At 42.4% G+C, this 19,937-nt stretch overlaps 1 protein-coding gene across 21 annotated transcripts in view; it reads right to left on the reverse strand.

Moving 5' to 3' along the window:
- LOC135219359 (trichohyalin-like) overlaps window positions 1–19,937 on the reverse strand; it is a gene marked incomplete at its 3' end in the record, with an annotated part of 284,115 nt that overhangs the window by 41,142 nt on the left and 223,036 nt on the right. For 20 of the 21 annotated variants that reach the window (XM_064256063.1, XM_064256067.1, XM_064256061.1 and 17 more), the window contains 3 exon segments: window positions 1,555–1,695; window positions 8,263–8,430; window positions 9,882–10,007. In XM_064256063.1, the coding sequence (XP_064112133.1) occupies window positions 1,555–1,695; window positions 8,263–8,430; window positions 9,882–10,007 (435 nt within the window). 21 annotated transcript variants of the gene reach the window in all.

Raw genomic sequence — 19,937 nt, forward strand, 5'->3', positions numbered from 1 at the left:
CAGGGTGTCACTCCAAAACCAGGAGATGGCACTAAAGTCACGGAAGCTGGGATATGGCAAGCTGGGAGATTGCACTTGTACCCAGCAGCACAGTAGGGGTCACATTGGTTGGGTGGTGTGCATAAACCAGGTGGGGCACAAGACAAAAACTGTGATGAGTCACAGTAGATGAAGTGGAGGTGACTACAGCGTGAGTTACTGCAGTACTGGCATTGGCACTGCTCAAGTGTACCAGGAATGCATTCAGTGATGGAGGCCCCACAAGGCACAGCAAAACCCATGCCTGATCCAATCCTGGCACCTCACCAGAGAAGTGTTTGCCTGGCCACCAGCACCCTTATTCTTCCTCCCCCAATGAGTCAGAAGAGGAAGACGAAGCAGAAGCTCCCCCAAAGGGAAGGCAGTGAGTATGGGACAATTGCCAGTGGTAGGGGGCGTGTTATCCCCAACAACAGGTAAGGGCATCTTCCTATGATATCGCCTCCTCCCAATAAACTTCCCCCACTGTGCTGTAGACCAATCACAATACTACTCGGCACAATGTTTATTCATATCACACTTACACCCTCAGCAAGAGGAACATAGAATGTTATGATCTACTTCCACAGAAGAGCGGAAACTACCGCACTTCCTACCCTACATCCTAGGGCACCACTGGCTGGTGGGCAGAGTTTAGTAATTGTGATTCGTGGGTTTGCATTAGATCTGAATAATCAAACACAATGACCACAATTATACACATATAAACAGATATCCACAAAAAAAACCACTGGGATAGAAAGAAATCAGCTAACAGTCGGGCTGAGAGGAAAGAAATGTCTTTCCCTGATGACAGCTGAAAGCAAACTGGAATGTTTACTTCTGGTCAGAAGAGACTCCTAACTACTGGACCAGTAGTTAATTACCGAACCACCTTGTTTAAAGATTTCAGTGGTCGTGTTCAAGCTATGCCTTAAGTAATTCCTATTGTAAAGAACGAGGGTTTGTATATTGTGTAGGAACAACTATACATTACATCATGGAAAAGGCAACTTCTCTTGGTTCAGTGTGTTAGAAAAAAAAATTGTGTATATTAGTAGGCTAACTTCAACTTGTCTTCATGACTTTTTTATGTTTTCTTATGCTACTTTCATAAGCACAACGAGATGAATATCATCCGTGTGGCTTCAAATGCCACTAAAATGAGCATTCTAGCATGAAAGGTAAAAAATCACTAAGCTGAAACGTAATCTGTGAAAAATGGCTGTATTGGAGTATTGTTGTGTCACACACCAACATAAATATATAGAAGTATACATACATAAGGTGTTTTTTGTAGGAGGATTAATATAGCAAAATAAAAATAGAACACTAATTATCATTGCTTTTTCTTGGATGAGGCAAATATCACAGAGGTTAATCTCACAAAATACTTGCATATTTAGATACAATTCGAAAACATAAAGGAACAACAAATGAACAACGACAACAAGCTTGAACATAAATTGGCAAAGGTAAAACCCTTCAAAATAAAATTATGTTGCTATTCAAAATCACAAAAAATAAGTTTCTTACCCATTTAATGCCTTCTGTGCCAAAGTCATTGTATTTGGATTCTTTGAGTCTATGAATTTCTAGCTGAGCCTCCTCTAGCTGTTGACGAACATACTTCATTTCATTTCCTTCAAGGGTCATTTTGCTATTACAAGCTCCACTCTGAATTGGTTATTATTAAGAATTAGTGATCATTCTGCGATGTTTCGTCTTTCTCTGAACTGTAATTCAATATCTTGGATATTTTCCTTCTATTCTTAGTGTTCATTTTTGGGAGTTACCCTTTTTGTACTCTATACAAGAATTTATACTTTTAACTTTGTTTTTAAAAAATTAACTGGAGTATGTATTGTGTATCTGCAAATGATTGCTACACATGGTTGCACACATAATAGTATGGCCAAAATAAAATATGTAATATTAGGGAAGTAAGTTATGGTAAATTAAATTCATGCATAAATTTAAGATGAAAAATAATGTTTGAAACTACACCCAATGTTATGCTTTAAGTGAGACCAACGCTTATTCTAACTTAATGTGAAACTAACTAATGTTTCTCGTTTCTCTTATACCCAGTCCTTTTTTTAATCAAATTTGCATGACTGGTAATTATCAAAAACACCTAAAAGCTGCAAGATGTTAGGTCACATAAGCATGCTATCAGAAGTATGTGAACACAACCGTAAGTCTACTGTCATTACCAAGACCTAAGTGCAGCTTGATATTTTTCTTACAGGCCTAGCTGTAGAAACAATTGTTTTCCAGCAGAATGAATTAGTGTTCCTAATTTGAGAGACAATGCTACCTACTTGTTATGAATGTTTGCTCTTTCTGATTTTCATAGAAAACTAGAAGAGGAACCTCAACTGGGTCTAGTGTAAGCCCTCTGGTAATATACATTTAATGAGCCCAAGTATGCAAACTCCATTAATCAAGATTTACCCCGTAAGAAGGTAATACAGTCATTGCACCTCACGGGGTACACTGTGGGCATTACTAAAGGTTCTTTACAGCATCCCTTCGGCCCCTAGCTGCAACCCTTTTCATTACTTTCACTGTACCTCAAAATCACAGAGTAGAATAACTGATCCACTAAGGGAAATGTCAGCTTTTTTCCCAGCATCCTTTTTATTCAAACACCATGTCTTGTTCTAAGGTAATCTAGTTGCTTGAGATGTCACTCCGCTTAATCCAAATTTGCCCTCCAGGATATTCTCTCATATGTACTTCACTACCTTAAGCAGGGGTTCTGAGGGTCAACTAGCAAGTGGCTTCTAATTCATTTAATCCATACCCGCCATTAAATACATGACAACCACCTTGGCATCACATTCTTATGATATGAAGGTTACTGATGCTCTCACAATTTTTAAAAATAAATGGTATTTTTCCTAACTATACAAACGGCCACTAGACTTTTATAGCACGGTAGTTTGGTAGTTGAACTACCGCTCAGGAGGGGGGAATCTCTGCCCTCCCGAGCTTATGTATTCCCTGTGCTTTTGGCCCAGGAATAACAGAATGAGGGGTGGCATGAGATGGTCTAATGTGTAAAGGACATAAGGTTTGTATATAGTTAGGAAAAATACAATTTACTTTAAAAAGAACTGTGAGCTGTTCCTACACAATATACAAACCATCGGTCCTCTACATTAAGACATACATAATTGGTGGGAGGATTCTGATATGTCAGGATAGCTGACTGGAGCTCACTCATCTCGATTTGTGCCCTGGTCGTAAGAGCCAGGGCTTGAATCACGTTTCTGATGAACTGATTGGAGTATAGGAACTGTGAGACCAATCATCAGGCTTCTGGGCTTTCTTCTGTATCATAGGAAAAACAAACTGGGATGAATCTGACAGTGAAAGGCAGTGAGGCAAATACCAGCAGTGGGTCGGTCTTATCATCTGGGACCCACTCTTCCTCCCTTAGCAAGAGGAAGGAGCGGTTGCTTCTATCGTCTACTGACAAGTATACTAATGGGTACTCTATTGTGTCACTTACCAACTTCATAGCCAGTTCCAGCATGTAGTGGCCAATCCACTCTCTGCCTTAGGGAAGAAGAGAAGAATAAGGGATGGAGAAGAAGAGGGCCAGTCACCCAACATTCATTTTCCAATCCACAGCCACACATCTGAGGTGAGATGCGACCCTGTCTAGTTATAGGAGCCGGGCAAGGCACACAAATTACCGAGCCTCCACCACAGGTCCACGGAAAAGTATCCAGGGACATGTAGGAAATATCCTAAAGAGGGAAAGGAGTGCAAGTGTTTTGTCTCAACCCACTCTCTCCTTCCGCACCTACTGCACTAACAGATTCCTCTGGAATACGAAGGAAGGAGCTACACTTCTGATTCAGTTCGGCATTGCCGAGCCACAGGCCTGGGTTAAGCTAAACCCTCAACTTGGCTGAGCCACCCCTACTGCATGTATGCAATGGGGGAAAAGGAGGAGTACAGAGAGGCAATTGCCAGAAAAGGCAAATTCACTCTCACTACTTGTCCCAGACTTCGAGACTGAAACCACTGGCGAAGGAGTCTGTACAGGGAACTTTCTCCTTGCCTCTACAGGTGTTCGATTGGACACCGATGCCATTATTCAAGTCCTAGGTGAGTAACCTGTAAAGGTAGTGGCTGGGAGAACCGGGGCACCTGAGTATCTCTGCTCCTTCTCTTGCTTTGTGCCCTCACTGGCACAGAGGGAAAGGGGGCCCTCCGTTCCTAGATTAGGATATAAGAGTCTCCACAAAGGCTCAAACAATCAAGGTGTTCTTGGTCAGATCGAGGCCCTGAGACCCAGTCCTCGCGGCCGGCGATTGACACAAGAAATGCCTTCCCCTCCCAACAGACAACTCAGTGCGGGCCCTGTAGGGCCTCGTCAAGGGCGGGCAGGAGGCATTGTTCCTCACGAAGACGAACCTGCAGGAGTCCAGGGCTCATGGGCGGAACTGCTTCGTCCTGTCAATGTACATCTCTTGGCAGGGAACAAACTTCTGGGCAGCTGCACGCAACCTAGCCAGGGGAATATCAGGATCGTCGTTGTCGGCAGGGAAGAATTTGCCTGGCACTGTCAGGGTCTCCCCGTACACCTTTTCTGCTGGGGAAGGGTCGCCGTTGGCTCTTGGGGCAGTATGGAGGCCGAGGAGGACCCAGGGCAGCTGTGCCTTCCAATCGGTGCCTTGACAGCGTGCCATTAAGGAAGCCTTGGAGGGAGCGGTGGACCCTTTCCACCATGTCATTGGCTGTGGGATTATAGGACATCGTGGTGGGGTTCTTGGTTCCCATCAGGCGTGCCAGGGAAGACCAAAGCTCTGACTTGAAAGCAGGTCCTCGGTCCGTCGTGACGTCGTCGGGCACTCTGAAGTGGCTGATCCAGCTGGTCAGGAGGGTTTCGGCACATGCATCTGCAGTGGCTTCTGACATCGGGTTGGCCTCGGGCCACCTGGTAGACCGGTTGATCACTGTCAGGCGGTGTCTGGCACCGTTAGATGGAGGAAGAGGCCCAACAACATCGACGTGGATGTGTCCAAATCTTCGCCTGGGCTGGGGAAAAGAGCCTATCCCCGATTCGATGTGCCTTCCCATCTTGCTGCTCTGGCACGCGATGCAGTTTCTGGCCCACTCCAGAGCATCCTTTCTGATGCCGTGCCACACGAACTTCTCCCTCAGGAACCTGGTTGTCGTGCGAGAGGCCGTGAATAATGCTGTCTGCCTTCTTCACCATGTGGAGGGGGGATGCCCACGGCTTCCTGGAGGAGCTTTGGCAGGAGGCAGAAGAACTTGGCGTGTGTCGGGGGACCCTTGGTCTCAATATGGTGGAAGACACTGTGCTTGGGCGTGGCCCTAGCCACCTGGCGAAGCTCAGGGCGGAAGATGTCTGGAAACTCCTGGAAAAGGGATGCGTATCTGTGGTGGGGAAGGATGGAGCAGATAGTGGACGCTCTTGGTCCTTTGGTGAGTGGGTGGGAGAGGCAGGTCTTGGTATCGAGAAGGTGCTGGTGGGCCACATCCACCAAGAGGCCGTGGTGGGCGAGGAAATCCGCCCCCAGGAGAGGGGTCCATACGTTGGTGAGGATGAAGGGCCAGGTGTAGGTCCGGCCCAGGAACACGATGGTCTGGGCCCTAGCACCATAGGTGCAGATAGGCATCCTGTTTACAGCTATGAGGGCGGTCGGGTTGTCGGGGGCGTGGCACAGGTGTCGAGGAGGACTCGAGCGCGAAGAAGGATCATCTCATGGATCGCGGGGTCGAGGCAGACACAGAGGAGTCAAGTGAATGCGCTGAACTCTCCGTCATATTGTCGGTCTCACACTTACGGTCGATGAGAAGTCGTGAATGGTGTTGAGGAGCACCAGAGAACCTAGATTAGGCATCGTATGGGTCTGTTGAAGGTTCTCTGAAGGTGAGCGGCAGTAATTAGTCCTTTAATGGCAAAGCCAAAACCACTTGGGTCACCTACTCCTGGGTCACCAATTGTGAGGACTGAGTAAGATGAGGAGAGCGAGCGAACTAACTTTATTCGGCAAATGAGGCTGTGCATTAGGCGGCGTGTGGACGGAAGTGTATTGTCCATCACGCACGCACGAACAAACATAAACAAAAAGGGACAGGGTCCCTGCTGTGAATGTGTTTCTACACAGACAAAAATACATGAATAATTTTACAGAGGGAACAGATTCGTGACATAGATACATCAAAAGAAAGGATGTAAAATACTCTACATTTTAGTTCCTCGGAGAAAAGAGAGGACATATGGATATACAAAATTTTACAATGGAAGGGTAAACATTCGCCCGAATGTCGTCCTTACAGTAGGTGACCAAGTGATGTAATGATAGCTAGGAGAATATTAGTTAGGAATAGTGTAAATATAAAAGAAAGAAAAAGAAATGAGAGAGAACCATTAATACATAAATGATTGAGAGAGAGAGAGAGAGAGAGAGAGAGAGAGAGAGAGAGAGAGAGAGAGAGAGAGAGAGAATGAACAATAGAGAAACGAGACAGAAAGAGAGAGAGAGTAACATTAGGAAGTGTCATAAGTGTGTAGTCAAAATATGGCTGCAAGAATAATCTAAACGCAACCATTAAAAACTGCCGACCCATCTCAGCTGTGACCTGACCTTTCAACTTTTGCTGGAACCTGAATACTTCTAGTGACATCAGTAGCCCCACCCACAAAGGAGGAATTAAGTTAATTAATCACACCCAAGGGATGTCAACCAACAACGACTGCAAGGCGGAACAGAGGCAATTGTCTGCCTACTGGTGGGATGGACAATTTCCTTTGAAGAACCTTTGAGAAAGCAAGCTTGAAGGGAGAGAAGAAGATAGAGAATAGCTGAGAGCTTCAGCAGAGTGGGGTAAAGAGCCTCACCAGTTGTGGGTTGTTAAGAAGATTCCAGAAAGGCTCATACTTCGATTCGTAGTCATACTACTTAACTTGTATATTTTCTGTATTATTCTACTAGCGTGTTAATGAAGTAAGAAAACTGTACTGTGTCTTACTAAGCCTCCTGAGACTCTAACAACTAACAACAAACAAATCAAGAAACGATAAAGGAACTATAAACTAATTCAAATTAGAAGCAACAAAACATTACTATAACAAACATTACAAAGATAACAATAGTAAACTTCTTTGCATTTGGTAACAGGAAACGACAAACAAATAATAAATAAATAAACAAATAATTAAGTTTCTTACACAGAATTGTAATCCTATCATCTGTGGCCTATCAGCCTGCAGAGGGTATGAGGATAGATATCCACACTGTATCTGTAATTATTACACTTCTTGCCGCTCACACAGGGCATACACACTAGGGATGGGTAGGCTAGAAGCTGGCACGGTAAAATTATGGGTTTATTTGGTTGAAAATACACCAAAATCAAAAGCAAACCAAAAACAACAATACACTTACCACAAAAGTAAGGAAAGATCGCACCGTGAAAGTAATTAAAAGACCTATCGACAGTCGACAGTCAAGCCGAGAGTGATGTAAACATGCGTCATCACCCAACAGCGGCCGAAAGCGAAGTGGATACATATGCTTGGGAGGGTGGAGATTCCCCCTCCTGAGTGGTAGTTTAACTACCAAACTACCTTGCTATGAAAGTCTAGCAGCCGTTTCCAGCTTCGCTGAAGGTAATTCCTAAAGTGAAGGACCAATGGTTTGCATATCATGTAGGAACAATCAATAATATTCCTGGCAATTTATGGTGCTATAACAGCAGAGTTTTGGTTATCAACGTTATAAGGTGCCGATAACAGAGTTATGGCGCCATAGCATACCTAACAAAGGTGCCATTAACTGGTTATTGGCTTATCCATAAGCACCATAAATCGCTGAGTTTTGGTTAATGGCGATTTTTGCTTATCAGCACCCCGCCTAGGACAGAAGCCCAGCTGATAACCAGTGACTGCCTGTATACTCATTTATACAAAGAAACAAGACTGCATACCCTGACTTTTTCCAGGTATCAGCACTATAAGGTCATATTACACTGAAACTCACAGGTGTCATGCAAGAGATTGTGTTAGTTTTAAGCTATACCAAAATTTTTATATAATACTACGAGATCAGAAAAAATCTAAAATGGGCATAAAATGAGAGATGATGTATCTTGTATCGAAAGTTTGACCACAGAAAGTGAATATGCAAGAATAAAATTTGCTATTAAGGACCAAAATTTGAGTCAAAATCATGGAATGAATAAAATTTCACTCACCTTTGCTAGTGTGAGTTCTTTCTCCAACTCTGCAATTCTTTCTGCTGAACGAGTCAGTTCTTCTTTGGAGAAGGCAGTGGTATTGTCCCTCTCAAGGAGTACCATGTCCGATTCTTTGCATGAGAGTTGCTCTTGTAATCGGCATTTCTCCTTGGTTAGGCGATGGATCTGTGAAGAAAATTAGTAACCCTTTATCTGGGAGATCCGCATAAATTTGCTTGTTAGCAAATGAAGCTTGGTTAAGAATTAACCTGAAGTAAAAACCATTGGCAGAAATCAATCACAACATAGGAACACATATACAATGTAAGATTAACGATACAACTGATTTTCCCTACAGCTCATCAATGTAGAATTTTGGTATATTATTTCAGTAGCTGCTGTTGTCATAATTGCTTGCAGTAACAATAACGAGGATGATGATTGCAATACAAAAAAGTTATTTAAACATACTACAATAATAGCATTAAGAATAACATTTGACAATAGTGATGATAATTTCAACACGGTTGGTAGAATTCTGCAGGTGTTAATATACTGAAAATTATGATAAAGACAAGCAATATGAAGTCAGCAATAATAATAATAGAGGGGGCTATTCATGGCCGTACCAAACATCAAGAGGACATCTCCTGATGCCCGTCAGTTACGCTTGCTGGAAGCGCTTCTCATCCAGTAAATAAAGCCAACTCTGAATTCGACGCAGGAAGAATTTCTCCTCCCCACGAGTATGAGAAGACCTGCCACTAACAATGACACCACCGACCACAACAACTACACGGAAGACAACGCCTCCGAACGAGATACTCCTGCGGGCAATGATGATCATATTAGCCGTGACATCCTGCAGCGTTACGCAATGCCCGGCAGCATCACCGCACACCTCAGGAGGTCTAGAAGATTGCAAGAACGAAACCATCAGCATGGCGAAAGTGGCTTGAGACCCGGCTCAAGCGACCAATGATAAAGAAGATTTACCGCCGCCAGCCAATAGGAAATCAGCATGGGGCAGACCCCTGCTGACGACCCCAAATATAAGGACGGCCACCACTCTAGAAACAGTCCACCCTCAGCTTCCTAGCCTTGAGGATGTCTGGCAGCTCCAGACGAAAGCTCGCTTCAAGAAAGAAAGAGAGAGAGAGAGAGAGAGAGAGAGAGAGAGAGAGAGAGAGAGAGAGAGAGAGAGAGAGAGAGAGAGAGAGAGAAAATCGTTAATGACTTTGATGACTATGATATCAAAGTTTCTCTGTAAAATTCAAATATATACACCGATTTTGACCCTCTATTTGATCATGACCTCTAGAGGCGCTCAACTAGCCTGTTTAAGTAGCACGGAAAAAGCGCTATTCGGAAAATAGAGAAGAATCTCTACAAGTATAACGCTGCTGAAATAGCCATTACTTTTAATAAAGTATGCTTCAGAGAAGATCTACTTCCTAAGTACAACAACAACAACAACAATAATAATAATAATAATAATAATAATAATAATATAATAATATCACCATCTAATAGAGAGAATGCATATATCAACAAAGGAAAACTCTTGATAAGTAGTTTAACCCTCTTTGAGTCAGACCCTCAGTGACAAAATTCCAGCAAGGATACTGGTCACCTACCTGTTCCTCGAGTGTGTTGCATTCCCTGATCAAACTCAGGACCTGTTCATGGGCGTGGCTCCTCTCCTCCTCGGCTTTCCTGGTTTCCATTTTCGCTGTTAACAAAGCTTCTCGCAGGCTCTCCACCTTGAAAGGGATGATAAATGATAACAACATGACAAAAAAGAAAAGTAAAAAATATGCCGAAGTTTCTTTGGAGCAATCAAGTCTTCTGTAGTGTATAATGCTGTAAGACACTCGGCTGTGGCCCTTTAAACTTAAATAAAATAAAAGCTACTGAGACTAGATATCTGCAATTTGGTACATTTGATGACTGGAGGATGGATGATCAACATACCAATTTGCAGCCCTCTAGCTTCAGTATTTTTCAAGATCTGAGGGCTGACGGACAAACAAAAAGCCATCTCCACAGTTTTCTTTTAAAGAAAACTAAAAACCTGACTGGATTACAGACTATGATTAATAAAAAGTTTTCAATATTAAAACTTGAAAATCCATTACACGAGAGTGTACCATTCAACTTTTGCCAGAGCTACTACACTGTAAACTTGATACTTGATACTATCCGTATAGCAATTTAAGCTTCAAGGAAACGAAAATGTCAGAAATTAGTCATGACTGTTAAACAGCTGAGTAAATATGATATGTATTAATCCGTTGCTTTATTAATGTATAGTTAAATGCATAAGAGTGTTGCAATAATTTTCTTGACTGAGTAAGAATAAAAAAATCACAATTTTTGAAAGTAAATTCTATTTTTCCTAACTATACAAACTTGAGGTCCTATGTGATAAGAATTACAAGCGCCGTAGCTGGATTACGGCTGTTAAATTCTTTAAAAACGTGGTTAAGCAGTTAACTACCTCTCAGTAGGTGGGGAAAACCCGGACATAAATACTTCAATTTACTTCCGGCCCATGTTTCAGATTTAGGGGTGGCATGAGGTGGGCAATTAGTATAAAGGACCTCAGGTTTGTAGTTAGGAAAAATACAATTTACTTTAAAAAATTGTGATTTGTTCCTACATGATATACAAACCTTTGGTCCTTTACAATAGGAAGACTTACTGGTTGGAGGAAGGAATCTGAGTGAGGCTCTAGAGCAGACTAGAGTTCAGCACACCTGGGCAATTCCTCCTGGTCGAAAGAGCGAGGAGTGCACTGCCCCTAACACACTGATCAGAATTTAAGAACTGCAAGATGATAAGTCAGACCTCTGGGCCTTTTTGAAATGAGTGATGAATCGTAACTCATACAAAAAAGCAGTAAAGAATATAAACAGTCAGAGACATTAAGGCAAAGATACAAGATGTTCCTGCCTTACTGCCCGCGCCTCCTTCCTCCCCTTGCTAGAGGAAGGAGTGGGATTGCTTCTATGATTCTGATAAGAAAATAGAAAGGAAACTCGATGTGTAAGCTTACTGCATCAAATCCCCAACAAGCCAGTGTAAGTTCGTGGGTTTGAATTAACAGGGGTGAGTGAGATTTTAGTGGGAAGGGAACCGAGTAGTAGGGAAGTAACTGATAGTAAGGATGAAGCTTTGCAATGGTTTAGCAGAAGTATGGATGAACTGAGTGGTTTGGCAGCAGCAGAAATGAGGGAGATATTAGGACAAGAGCTAGAAGGGGTAGATGAGATAGTGAATGGGATTTTGGAGGACTTTAGCGAGGGAGATAATGTAAGTCTGGAAGAAAGTGGTTCGGAAGAAGCGAATAGCGATGTGACTGAGAGAGTATATGAAGAGCCTCAAACGAGATCCAGGGGGCTTGCCTCCGAGCATCCTTTGGTGTTGCGAAAGGCGATTTAATGTGGATGTTGCAAGTTTAAGGAGACATTGTCAAATGTAATGAGGGAGGTAATATAGAGGAATGATCTGTTTGTTCCATTTGACAGTGTCTTCGAGGGTTGCATGAGAGAGAGAGAGAGAGAGAGAGAGAGAGAGAGAGAGAGAGAGAGAGAGAGAGAGAGAGAGGGGAAGTTTGGTGGTTGGTGTCGCTGTTGAGATCATGTAGTATGTATTTATGTTTTTGGTTTTCTGGGAAAGAGCAGAAGAGAGAGAGAGAGAGAGAGAGAGAGAGAGAGAGAGAGAGAGAGAGAGAGAGAGAGAGAGAGAGAGAGGGTGTAATTGGTGGATGGATGGTTAGCGATTGAATTGCTTGTTGGTGAGTTGTGGGTTGTCTACTGGTGCGGTTGCCATGTCAGTCAGTCGGGCAGTTAGTTTATGATCAGAGTTCTGGGCAGTCAGTCAGTAAATGTAGTCAGTGGAGTCAGTCTTGGATCAGTGTCTGGACTGGACAGTTTTGGGCAGCAGTCTTGGATTTCTTGATGGTCAGTTGTATTGTGTGATATTGTGTTTTTTATTTGTAACTGGGTGTTTTCATTGATATTGACATTGTAGAGTTGTTGTGCCTGTGTTGTTGAATTTGTTGTGCTTGTGTTGGAAGGTTGTTGGAGTTGTGAGTTGTTGAGTGTTGTTGTTGGTGAGTTGTTGTGGTTCCTTGATGTTGTAGGTGGTTGTGTTGGGTTGTCATGTGATGTGCAAGAGATGATGAAGGAAATTATGAAATGGATTTTTGGAGAGGGAGCTGTAGGAGGTAGGCCTACTGGGTCTTGTGACTGCCTAGGAGCAATTAAGAAAGTGAAAGAACAAGTGGATGAAAGTGTGAGTAAGGAAAGTGATATGGATGTGGTAATTGAGAAGAAAGAGAAGGTACAGAATAGGGATTGATCAGAGCAGATGGGTAAGAAGGGAGTTGAGGAAAAGAAGAAGACTAAGGGATAGAAGGCTAGTAAGGATGACAGACAGGGTGAGCCTAGGACTAAATACGTTGGGGAAAGGGCTGAGAGTGAATTAGATAGCAGTGAGTGGAGACAGGTAGGTAGGAAGAAGAAGGTTAAGAAGAGGATAATCAGGAGCATGGATGTTAGTATGGAAGTTGATTCGTTGTATTCGGAAGGGCTTAAGAGGGATCAGAATGGAAGTAGTGAAAGTGAGAGTGGGCAGGAAGTACAAAAAGATATGGATATGAGAGAGGTACCCCGATGTGCACGATATGAGGGATATGGTAGTAGGGATATAGCGGACTTTTTAAAGGAATATGAGAAGTATTGTGTGGTTAAGTATGGAGATAACAAGAGAGTTTGGGCAAGAGAGTTAGGTAACTTCTTGACAGGATTTTTGTTGAGTATGTATGGGGTAATGATGAGTGTTGGGATTGTGCCGTATGAGAGTGTGAAAGCCAGGATTGTGGAACAGGCAAAGAGGATAAAGAGTAGTGTTAGATATAGGAGAAAGCATGATTTTGAGGGAGCAAGAATGAATGTTGATGAGTCATTGTCAATTTATGTGTGCAGGTTGGAAACATTAGCTAAGAAAAAGTCTGGGGATGAAGGGATAAATGAGTGTAAGGAGTTTGTGCAAAAGTTGTTGGCAACTACCAGAGAGCGTTTATTAGTTTATGAATCTAAAACGTAAGGGGAAAATGAGATGAACGAATGAAAGGTTGTCATGGAATGACATTTTAGGAATAGTAGAGGATTATGAGTTAGATAGGTGTATGAAAGAGAGTAGAAGTGTTAGTGCTAGGACTGAAGTAGCTGAGGGTATACCAGAGTTTAAGAGCTATAGGGAGGCAGTTTTAGCAGGGCCGAGAGTACATGAATGTATGAGCATGCAAGTGAATTGCAAGGGGATATGTTTGGTTGCTTTGATTGATACTGAGTGCAGTGTAAATGTTCTTTTTAAGAATGGATGCGACAAGTTACAGAGTGAGTTTGAAATAACGAATTGTAAAGGGGAGGTACAAGGAATAGGGAATTTAGGTATATACCTGTAGTGGGGATGATACATGAGAAAATAGAAACTAACAGGGTAGTAATGGATGAGGGCGATTTTTGTGTAGTTGAAGGGACGAATGACAAGTACAATAAGTTACTAGGGTATAAGTTCTAGAAGAGGTGTGGGATGGTGGTCCGTCAGAGAACAAATATGATTGAGTTGCGTATAAAAGGAAATGTACATGGTGAATTGTATTTGTATAAGGATGGAAGAGTATACAGTAAATTATGGAAAGGAGTGCTGTTGGTTGCAAAAGAGGGTGAAAGTGCCACATGAGGTCGGAGAAGTTGTTAGTGTGAAGGTTGCATGGCCAAATAGCCTTGGGATTGCCAATGGTGACAAGTGTGAATACATAGTTGAGAGTGTGGTTGTGAACAAGTTGGTAAGAGCAAGTGTGCATGTATAAGACGAGGTTTTGGATATGGGGAATCCTTGGGTATTTGTAGCTTTGTGCCGAGTGTTAGAAAAAAGCGAGTGTGGGGTATACATGAAGGTGATTGTGTGGGGTTGTTGTATACGTTAGTGAATGCGGGCAATGAAATATACGTTAAGGTGATGACAGGTAGCGTGAAAGAAGGTGATGATTGGAAGTATAAGTTGAAAGAAAGAGTTGAGGTGGGTGAAAATATTAATGACAACGAAAGGGAATGGTTAATGCAGATGTTGTAGGATAGGCGGGGTGCATTGAGTCATGGTGACGAGGATTTTGGGGGATCTAAACTTCCAGAATTCAAGATATTTTTGGAAGACGATACCCCCATATATAAACGTCCCGACACTTTTCTCTGCCTATTACCCAAGAGATTGAGAAACAGTGTGAGGAAGAACTTGAGAGAAAGGGAGTGATCGAGAGGAGTGAAGTGCCTGAAATAGTCCTATAGTCCCAGTACGTAAGCCAGAAGGAAGTCTGAGGATGTGTGTGGATTACAGAAGGGTAAATGAAGTGACTGTGAAGAAGCGATTTCCGGTGAATGTGATGCCCGATTGTGTGTATAAGATGCGTGGGATGAGAGTATTCACGAAATTAGATTTGGTGAGGGGCTATTACCAGATGCATCTTCAGGAGGAGAGCAGACCTGTTACAGCTTTCTCAAGTGGCAGCTGTCATTATCAATTTAAGCGATTGAGCTTTGGTTTGGCTAACGTGCATGCTGCCTTTCAAAGGGCAATGAATGCAGTTTTGGCCGTTTTTGATAGTAAGAATGTGACTGTGTTTATAAATGATATTTTGATTGCGAGTGGGACTGTTGAAGAGAATATGAAACTGCTTGAAAGGGTGTTAGAACGCTTGGAAGAGGTTGGAGTGAAAGTGAAGCTTGAGAAATGTAAGTGGTTGGCTGGGGAGGTGGAATTTCTTGGTCATGTGGCGCGTGCCAGTGGTGTAAGGAAGAGTGAAAAGTTCATGCGAAAGGTAAAGGAATTTTTGCATCCCCAGACCGTGCATGAGTTAAAGGGTTTTTTTGGTCTGATAAGAGTTTGGGAGGAAGTTTGTCAGGGATCGTTCGGGTATAGGGAAACTGTTAAGTGAATGGACAAGGAAGAAAAACTGTGTTAAGCTGAAGTGGGATGAGCGAATGGTAGGAGCATTTGAGAGATAAAAAGAGGAGGCTGCTAGAGATGTCACCTTGGCTTTCCCAGACTATAGTGAAGATATGAGTAAGCTTGAGTTGTATGCTAATGCGAGTTAGGTTAGTATGGGAGGATGTTTAGTGCAAATGCAAGAGGTGAATAGGAAGAATCAAGTGAGAGTAATTGTGTATGTGAGTAAAGCTTTTAATAAAGTGAAGTGAAAGTATTCAGTGGTTGAGAAAGAGCTTGCGGCAATAAGGTTTTGTGTGAAAACATTTTAAGTATTTTTGTATGGGGTGAAGTTTGTTATAAGGACAGACCATCAGCCATTAGTGTATATGATTAAGAAAGAAAGTGTGAATGCTAGGATCGTGAGGATGATTGAAGATTTGAGTGAGTTTGATTTTAAGTTAGAGTGTATACAGGGGAGTAAAAATGTAATTGCTCATGCAATGTCAAGAATGTATGGTGAGGGTGACAATCCTGTGAAGAGTGACTGGGACCCATATAGAGTGCCTGAGGGGTTAGTTGTAAAAGAAAGATTTGTGGGAGATGACAGAGTTTGTGAGTGTTTGTTTTAGGCATTAAAAGATTTGGAGAATAAGGGTTTGGTTGAGGGAGTGCCTGAGAGTGTCAATAAGCTGCATGCAAATTTGGTGAATGAAGTACAGAAGGAAAGGGCATATGCGGAGGAGCAAGGTGTGGAAGAAGAGAAAATGTTGTTGCAATTGTTGTTGGCAGTAGCAGAGTTGTTTAGAATAAAAGTGGTTTTGTATTATGGATGGAACAGACCAGTTGAGTACTTAAGGAGGTTGAATGCAAGTAGTGAGCATGGAGTTTTGAGGATTCAGTGTGGGGAAAATAGTTGTAATTGGTTGGCTAGAAAAGGGGATTATGAAAGGGATTGGACTCTGAAGTACAAAAGTGGGGAGATAACTGAGGATGAATGTGGTGAGGACGATTGTGATGTGAGTAACTAACTGAATATGGCAGTGAATGTGTGCATGCATAGGACGCAAGGGAAAATGGTGACGTTTGTTAGAGTAAATGATAGTGAGTAGTGTAGTTTGATTGATAAGGAGGCGCAAGTTTCCTTGGTAAGTGACTCAGTAGTAAATGATCTTGAGAGGTGCGATTGGGAAGTGAAAAGACAGTCTACAAGTGTGAGAATACATGGGTTGGGGCAAGGAAGTGATTTGGTATGGGAACAGGTGCAGTTGAAGGTTAAGTTAGGGGGTTTAGAAGTAATGCATAACTTTACAGTTATGGGAGAGAATGATATGCCAGCCTGTTTTTTTATTGGAATAGATTTTTTGATAATGCATGATGTAAGTACATATAGATATAGGGAACGGAATTCTTAAAAAGGAGGGCAGGAAAATAACTAGGATCCAAGATAATGGTGTGTTCATAGTGAAATTTGTGGAATTTTGTGGGTATGATTGATATTGCAAGAAGTGAGAATGATTTGTTGAGTGAGGAGGAGACTGAACAAATGCAAGATAAGTGTGTGGAGATCAGTATGTTACAGCAATGTATTTTGGGAGGTGTGGAAGATTGGCCCTGTGAGTTGGGTGCGTATAAGAAGGTTGCTAAGCAGTTTGTAGTGTGTAATATAGTATATATTTTACATCAGGAGAGGATGTGTGGCAGAGAAGTGTATGTGTTAGATAGGATTCTTAAGAGACGTTTCCTATATAGTGGTTTATTTATCACTAAGCATACACACAAAAGATATACAAAGGTGAGCTTCATGTAAACACTGTAAGTGCTCAACTACATAATAAGCTTGTTGAAGGTCTAAGCACTAATTACATTTAAAATACATTTTTAGCCAGAAACATATATAACAGTATGTGCTGGTTTTTTTCTGTTGATTCAGCTGTGAGTGCGTGTCTATTGTTGCATGACAGTTTTGAGCATACGGGAAAGAATAAGTTGTGGGAATGTACAAGAGAGCTTGTATGCGTCTGGATTGAACAAAATTTGTACGGATGTGGCTGTTACATGTGAGGACTCTCAGAAGGGAAAATATCTGTGTGTGCATGCGAGTCCGCCTGTGTTGCGATTGCAGATGAAAGAGCTGTTTGAGATGTTTATGACTGATTGTGTTTCATTGCCGAGGACTGAGAGAGGACACGTGAGAATGATTGTGATCACATGAGTAAATTTGCTTACGTGGTCCCCATCAAGGATAAAAGGAGTGAAACTCTTGTGCAAATGGTAGGTCAAGTGATGTTGCCAATGTGTGTGTGTAAGCCTGCAAGAATGGTGAGCGATAACAGAACTGAGCTTGTGGGGTGGGAGTTTGGAGAAATGTTGAAAGAGTGGGTATTGTGCATGTGTGTGTGTAAGCCTGCAAGAATGGTGAGCGATAACAGAACTGAGCTTGTGGGGTGGGAGTTTGGAGAAATGTTGAAAGAGTGGGGTATTGTGCATGTGTGTGCCACTCCGTATATGCCCAGTGCAAATGGTTTGGCTGCAAAGACTGTGAGAATGATGACGGAGATTTTACAAATGATGAGTAAATGTGACAACGATTGGTATATGCATGTAGGACGTGCAGTGTGGGTATGCAACTCCACACTGCAAAAGAGTATAGGTAGGTCTCCTTCCAAGTAGATATGTGTTAGATTTTGAAAAGACTGTTAGGCCGTGATTGGACTTTGTCTGAGAGTGATCAGGATTTGTGGAAGAAAGCGAGTGAAAGGTTTTAAAGTTTTAAGGTTGGAGATAAAGTATTGAAAGAGGTGATTGAGAAAGGAAGAAAGAATGTGAATAAGGTAAGGGAGAAATTTGAGGGGCCATATAAGATTTTGGAAGTGGGACCGAGTGGATGGAGTTATGTTTTGGGGATATTGCGAGTAGATAGAATTATGGATGAAGTAAGGGCGCGCTATATTCAGCTGCGTAGGTGGAAAGATGTACCACAGTATGTTCGGGGGAATGCAATGAGTGAATGGTTGAAAATGAATCAGTATGAGCCGTGTGTCAGTAAACAAATGGGTCTGGAAGATCGGCAGCTGGTATTGGTTGAGTACAGAACTAAGCGAGTGTAAGTAAAGGTAATGAAAGGGGGAATCGTGAACTGAATGATAAAGGTGTTAGTGTTGGAGTAATATGGATGCCTTTGAGGGAATGAATGATATGTGTAGCGTGTGTGGGTTTGAATTAACAGGGGTGAGTGAGATTTCAGTGGGAAGGGAACCGAGTAGTAAGGAAGTAACTGAAAGTAAGGATGAAGCTTTGCAATGGTTTAGCAGAAGTATGGATGAACTGAGTGGTTTGGCAGCAGCAGAAATGAGGGAGATATTAGGACAAGAGTTAGAAGGGGTAGATGAGATAGTGAATGGGATTTTGGAGGACATTAGCGAGGGAGATAATGTAAGTCTGGAAGAAAGTGGTTCGGAAGAAGCGAATAGCGATGTGACTGAGAGAGTGTATGAAGAGCCTCAAACGAGATCCAGGGGGCCTGCCTCCGAGTATCCTTGGGTGTTGCGAAAGGTGATTTAATGTGGATGTTGCAAGTTTAAGGAGACATTGTCAAATGTAATGAGGGAGGTAATATAGAGGAATGATCTGTTTGTTCCATTTGACAGTGTCTCCAAGGGTTGCATGAGAGAGAGAGAGAGGAAGTTTGGTGGTTGGTGTCGCTGTTGAGATCGTGTAGTATGTATTTATGTTTTTGGTTTTCTGGGAAAGAGCAGAAGAGAGAGAGAGAGAGAGAGAAAGAGAGAGAGAGAGAGGGTGTAATTGACGGATGGATGGTTAGCGATTGAATTGCTTGTTGGTGAGTTGTGGGTTGTCTACTGGTGCGGTTGCCATGTCAGTCAGTCGGGCAGTTAGTTTATGATTAGAGTTCTGGGCAGTCAGTCAATAAATGTAGTCAGTGGAGTCAGTCTTGGATCAGTGTCTGTACTGGACAGTTTTGGGCAGCAGTCTTGGATTTCTTGATGGTCAGTTGTATTGTGTGATATTGTTTTTTTTTTTTTTTATTTGTTACCGAGTGTTTTGATTAATATTGGCATTGTAGAGTTGTGCCTGTGTTGTTGAATTTGTTGTGCTTGTGTTGGAAGATTATTAAGCTTGTGAGTTCTGTTGTGTTGTAGATGAGTTGTTGGAGTTGTGAGTTAATGGAGTTGTGAGTTGTTGAGTGTTGTTGGTGAGTTGCTCTGGTTCCTTGATGTCCTAGCTGGTTGGCTTGGCTTGTCGTGTTATTGTTTTTTGATGTTGTTAGTGATTGTTTGTGCAGTGGGCTTTTGTTGGTTTTGTGTTGAATTGTTGTATGATTGTAGTCCTTGATGGTTTGTTTGTGTGTTGTGTTATGCTGGCTGTATCCAGCAGACAGCGCAGCTCCTCGCCCTGAGTGTGTCAAGTATGTGGTGAGTACAAGTGTGTTTTGAGAGGTTTTGTTTTTAAGCTTGTGATCCCACCACAACCAGCCACTCTTGAATCCTTCTTACATCTAGAAGTGTACACCATAGGCGAGAGATGCAACTTGTCCTCTTGAAAGACCTGGGTAAGTAAACACAACTTGTTGAGTATCCACCACTTGTCCAAGGAAAAGGTGTTCCAAAGACCTGTGGGCAACTACCTGAAGGAAGGAATACATAATGTGGTCCTCATAGAACTACATCTATCTTCTAGTC

Source organism: Macrobrachium nipponense, chromosome 1 (assembly GCF_015104395.2).
Source record: "Macrobrachium nipponense isolate FS-2020 chromosome 1, ASM1510439v2, whole genome shotgun sequence".
In the NCBI taxonomy this organism is placed as follows: Eukaryota; Metazoa; Arthropoda; class Malacostraca; order Decapoda; family Palaemonidae; genus Macrobrachium; species Macrobrachium nipponense.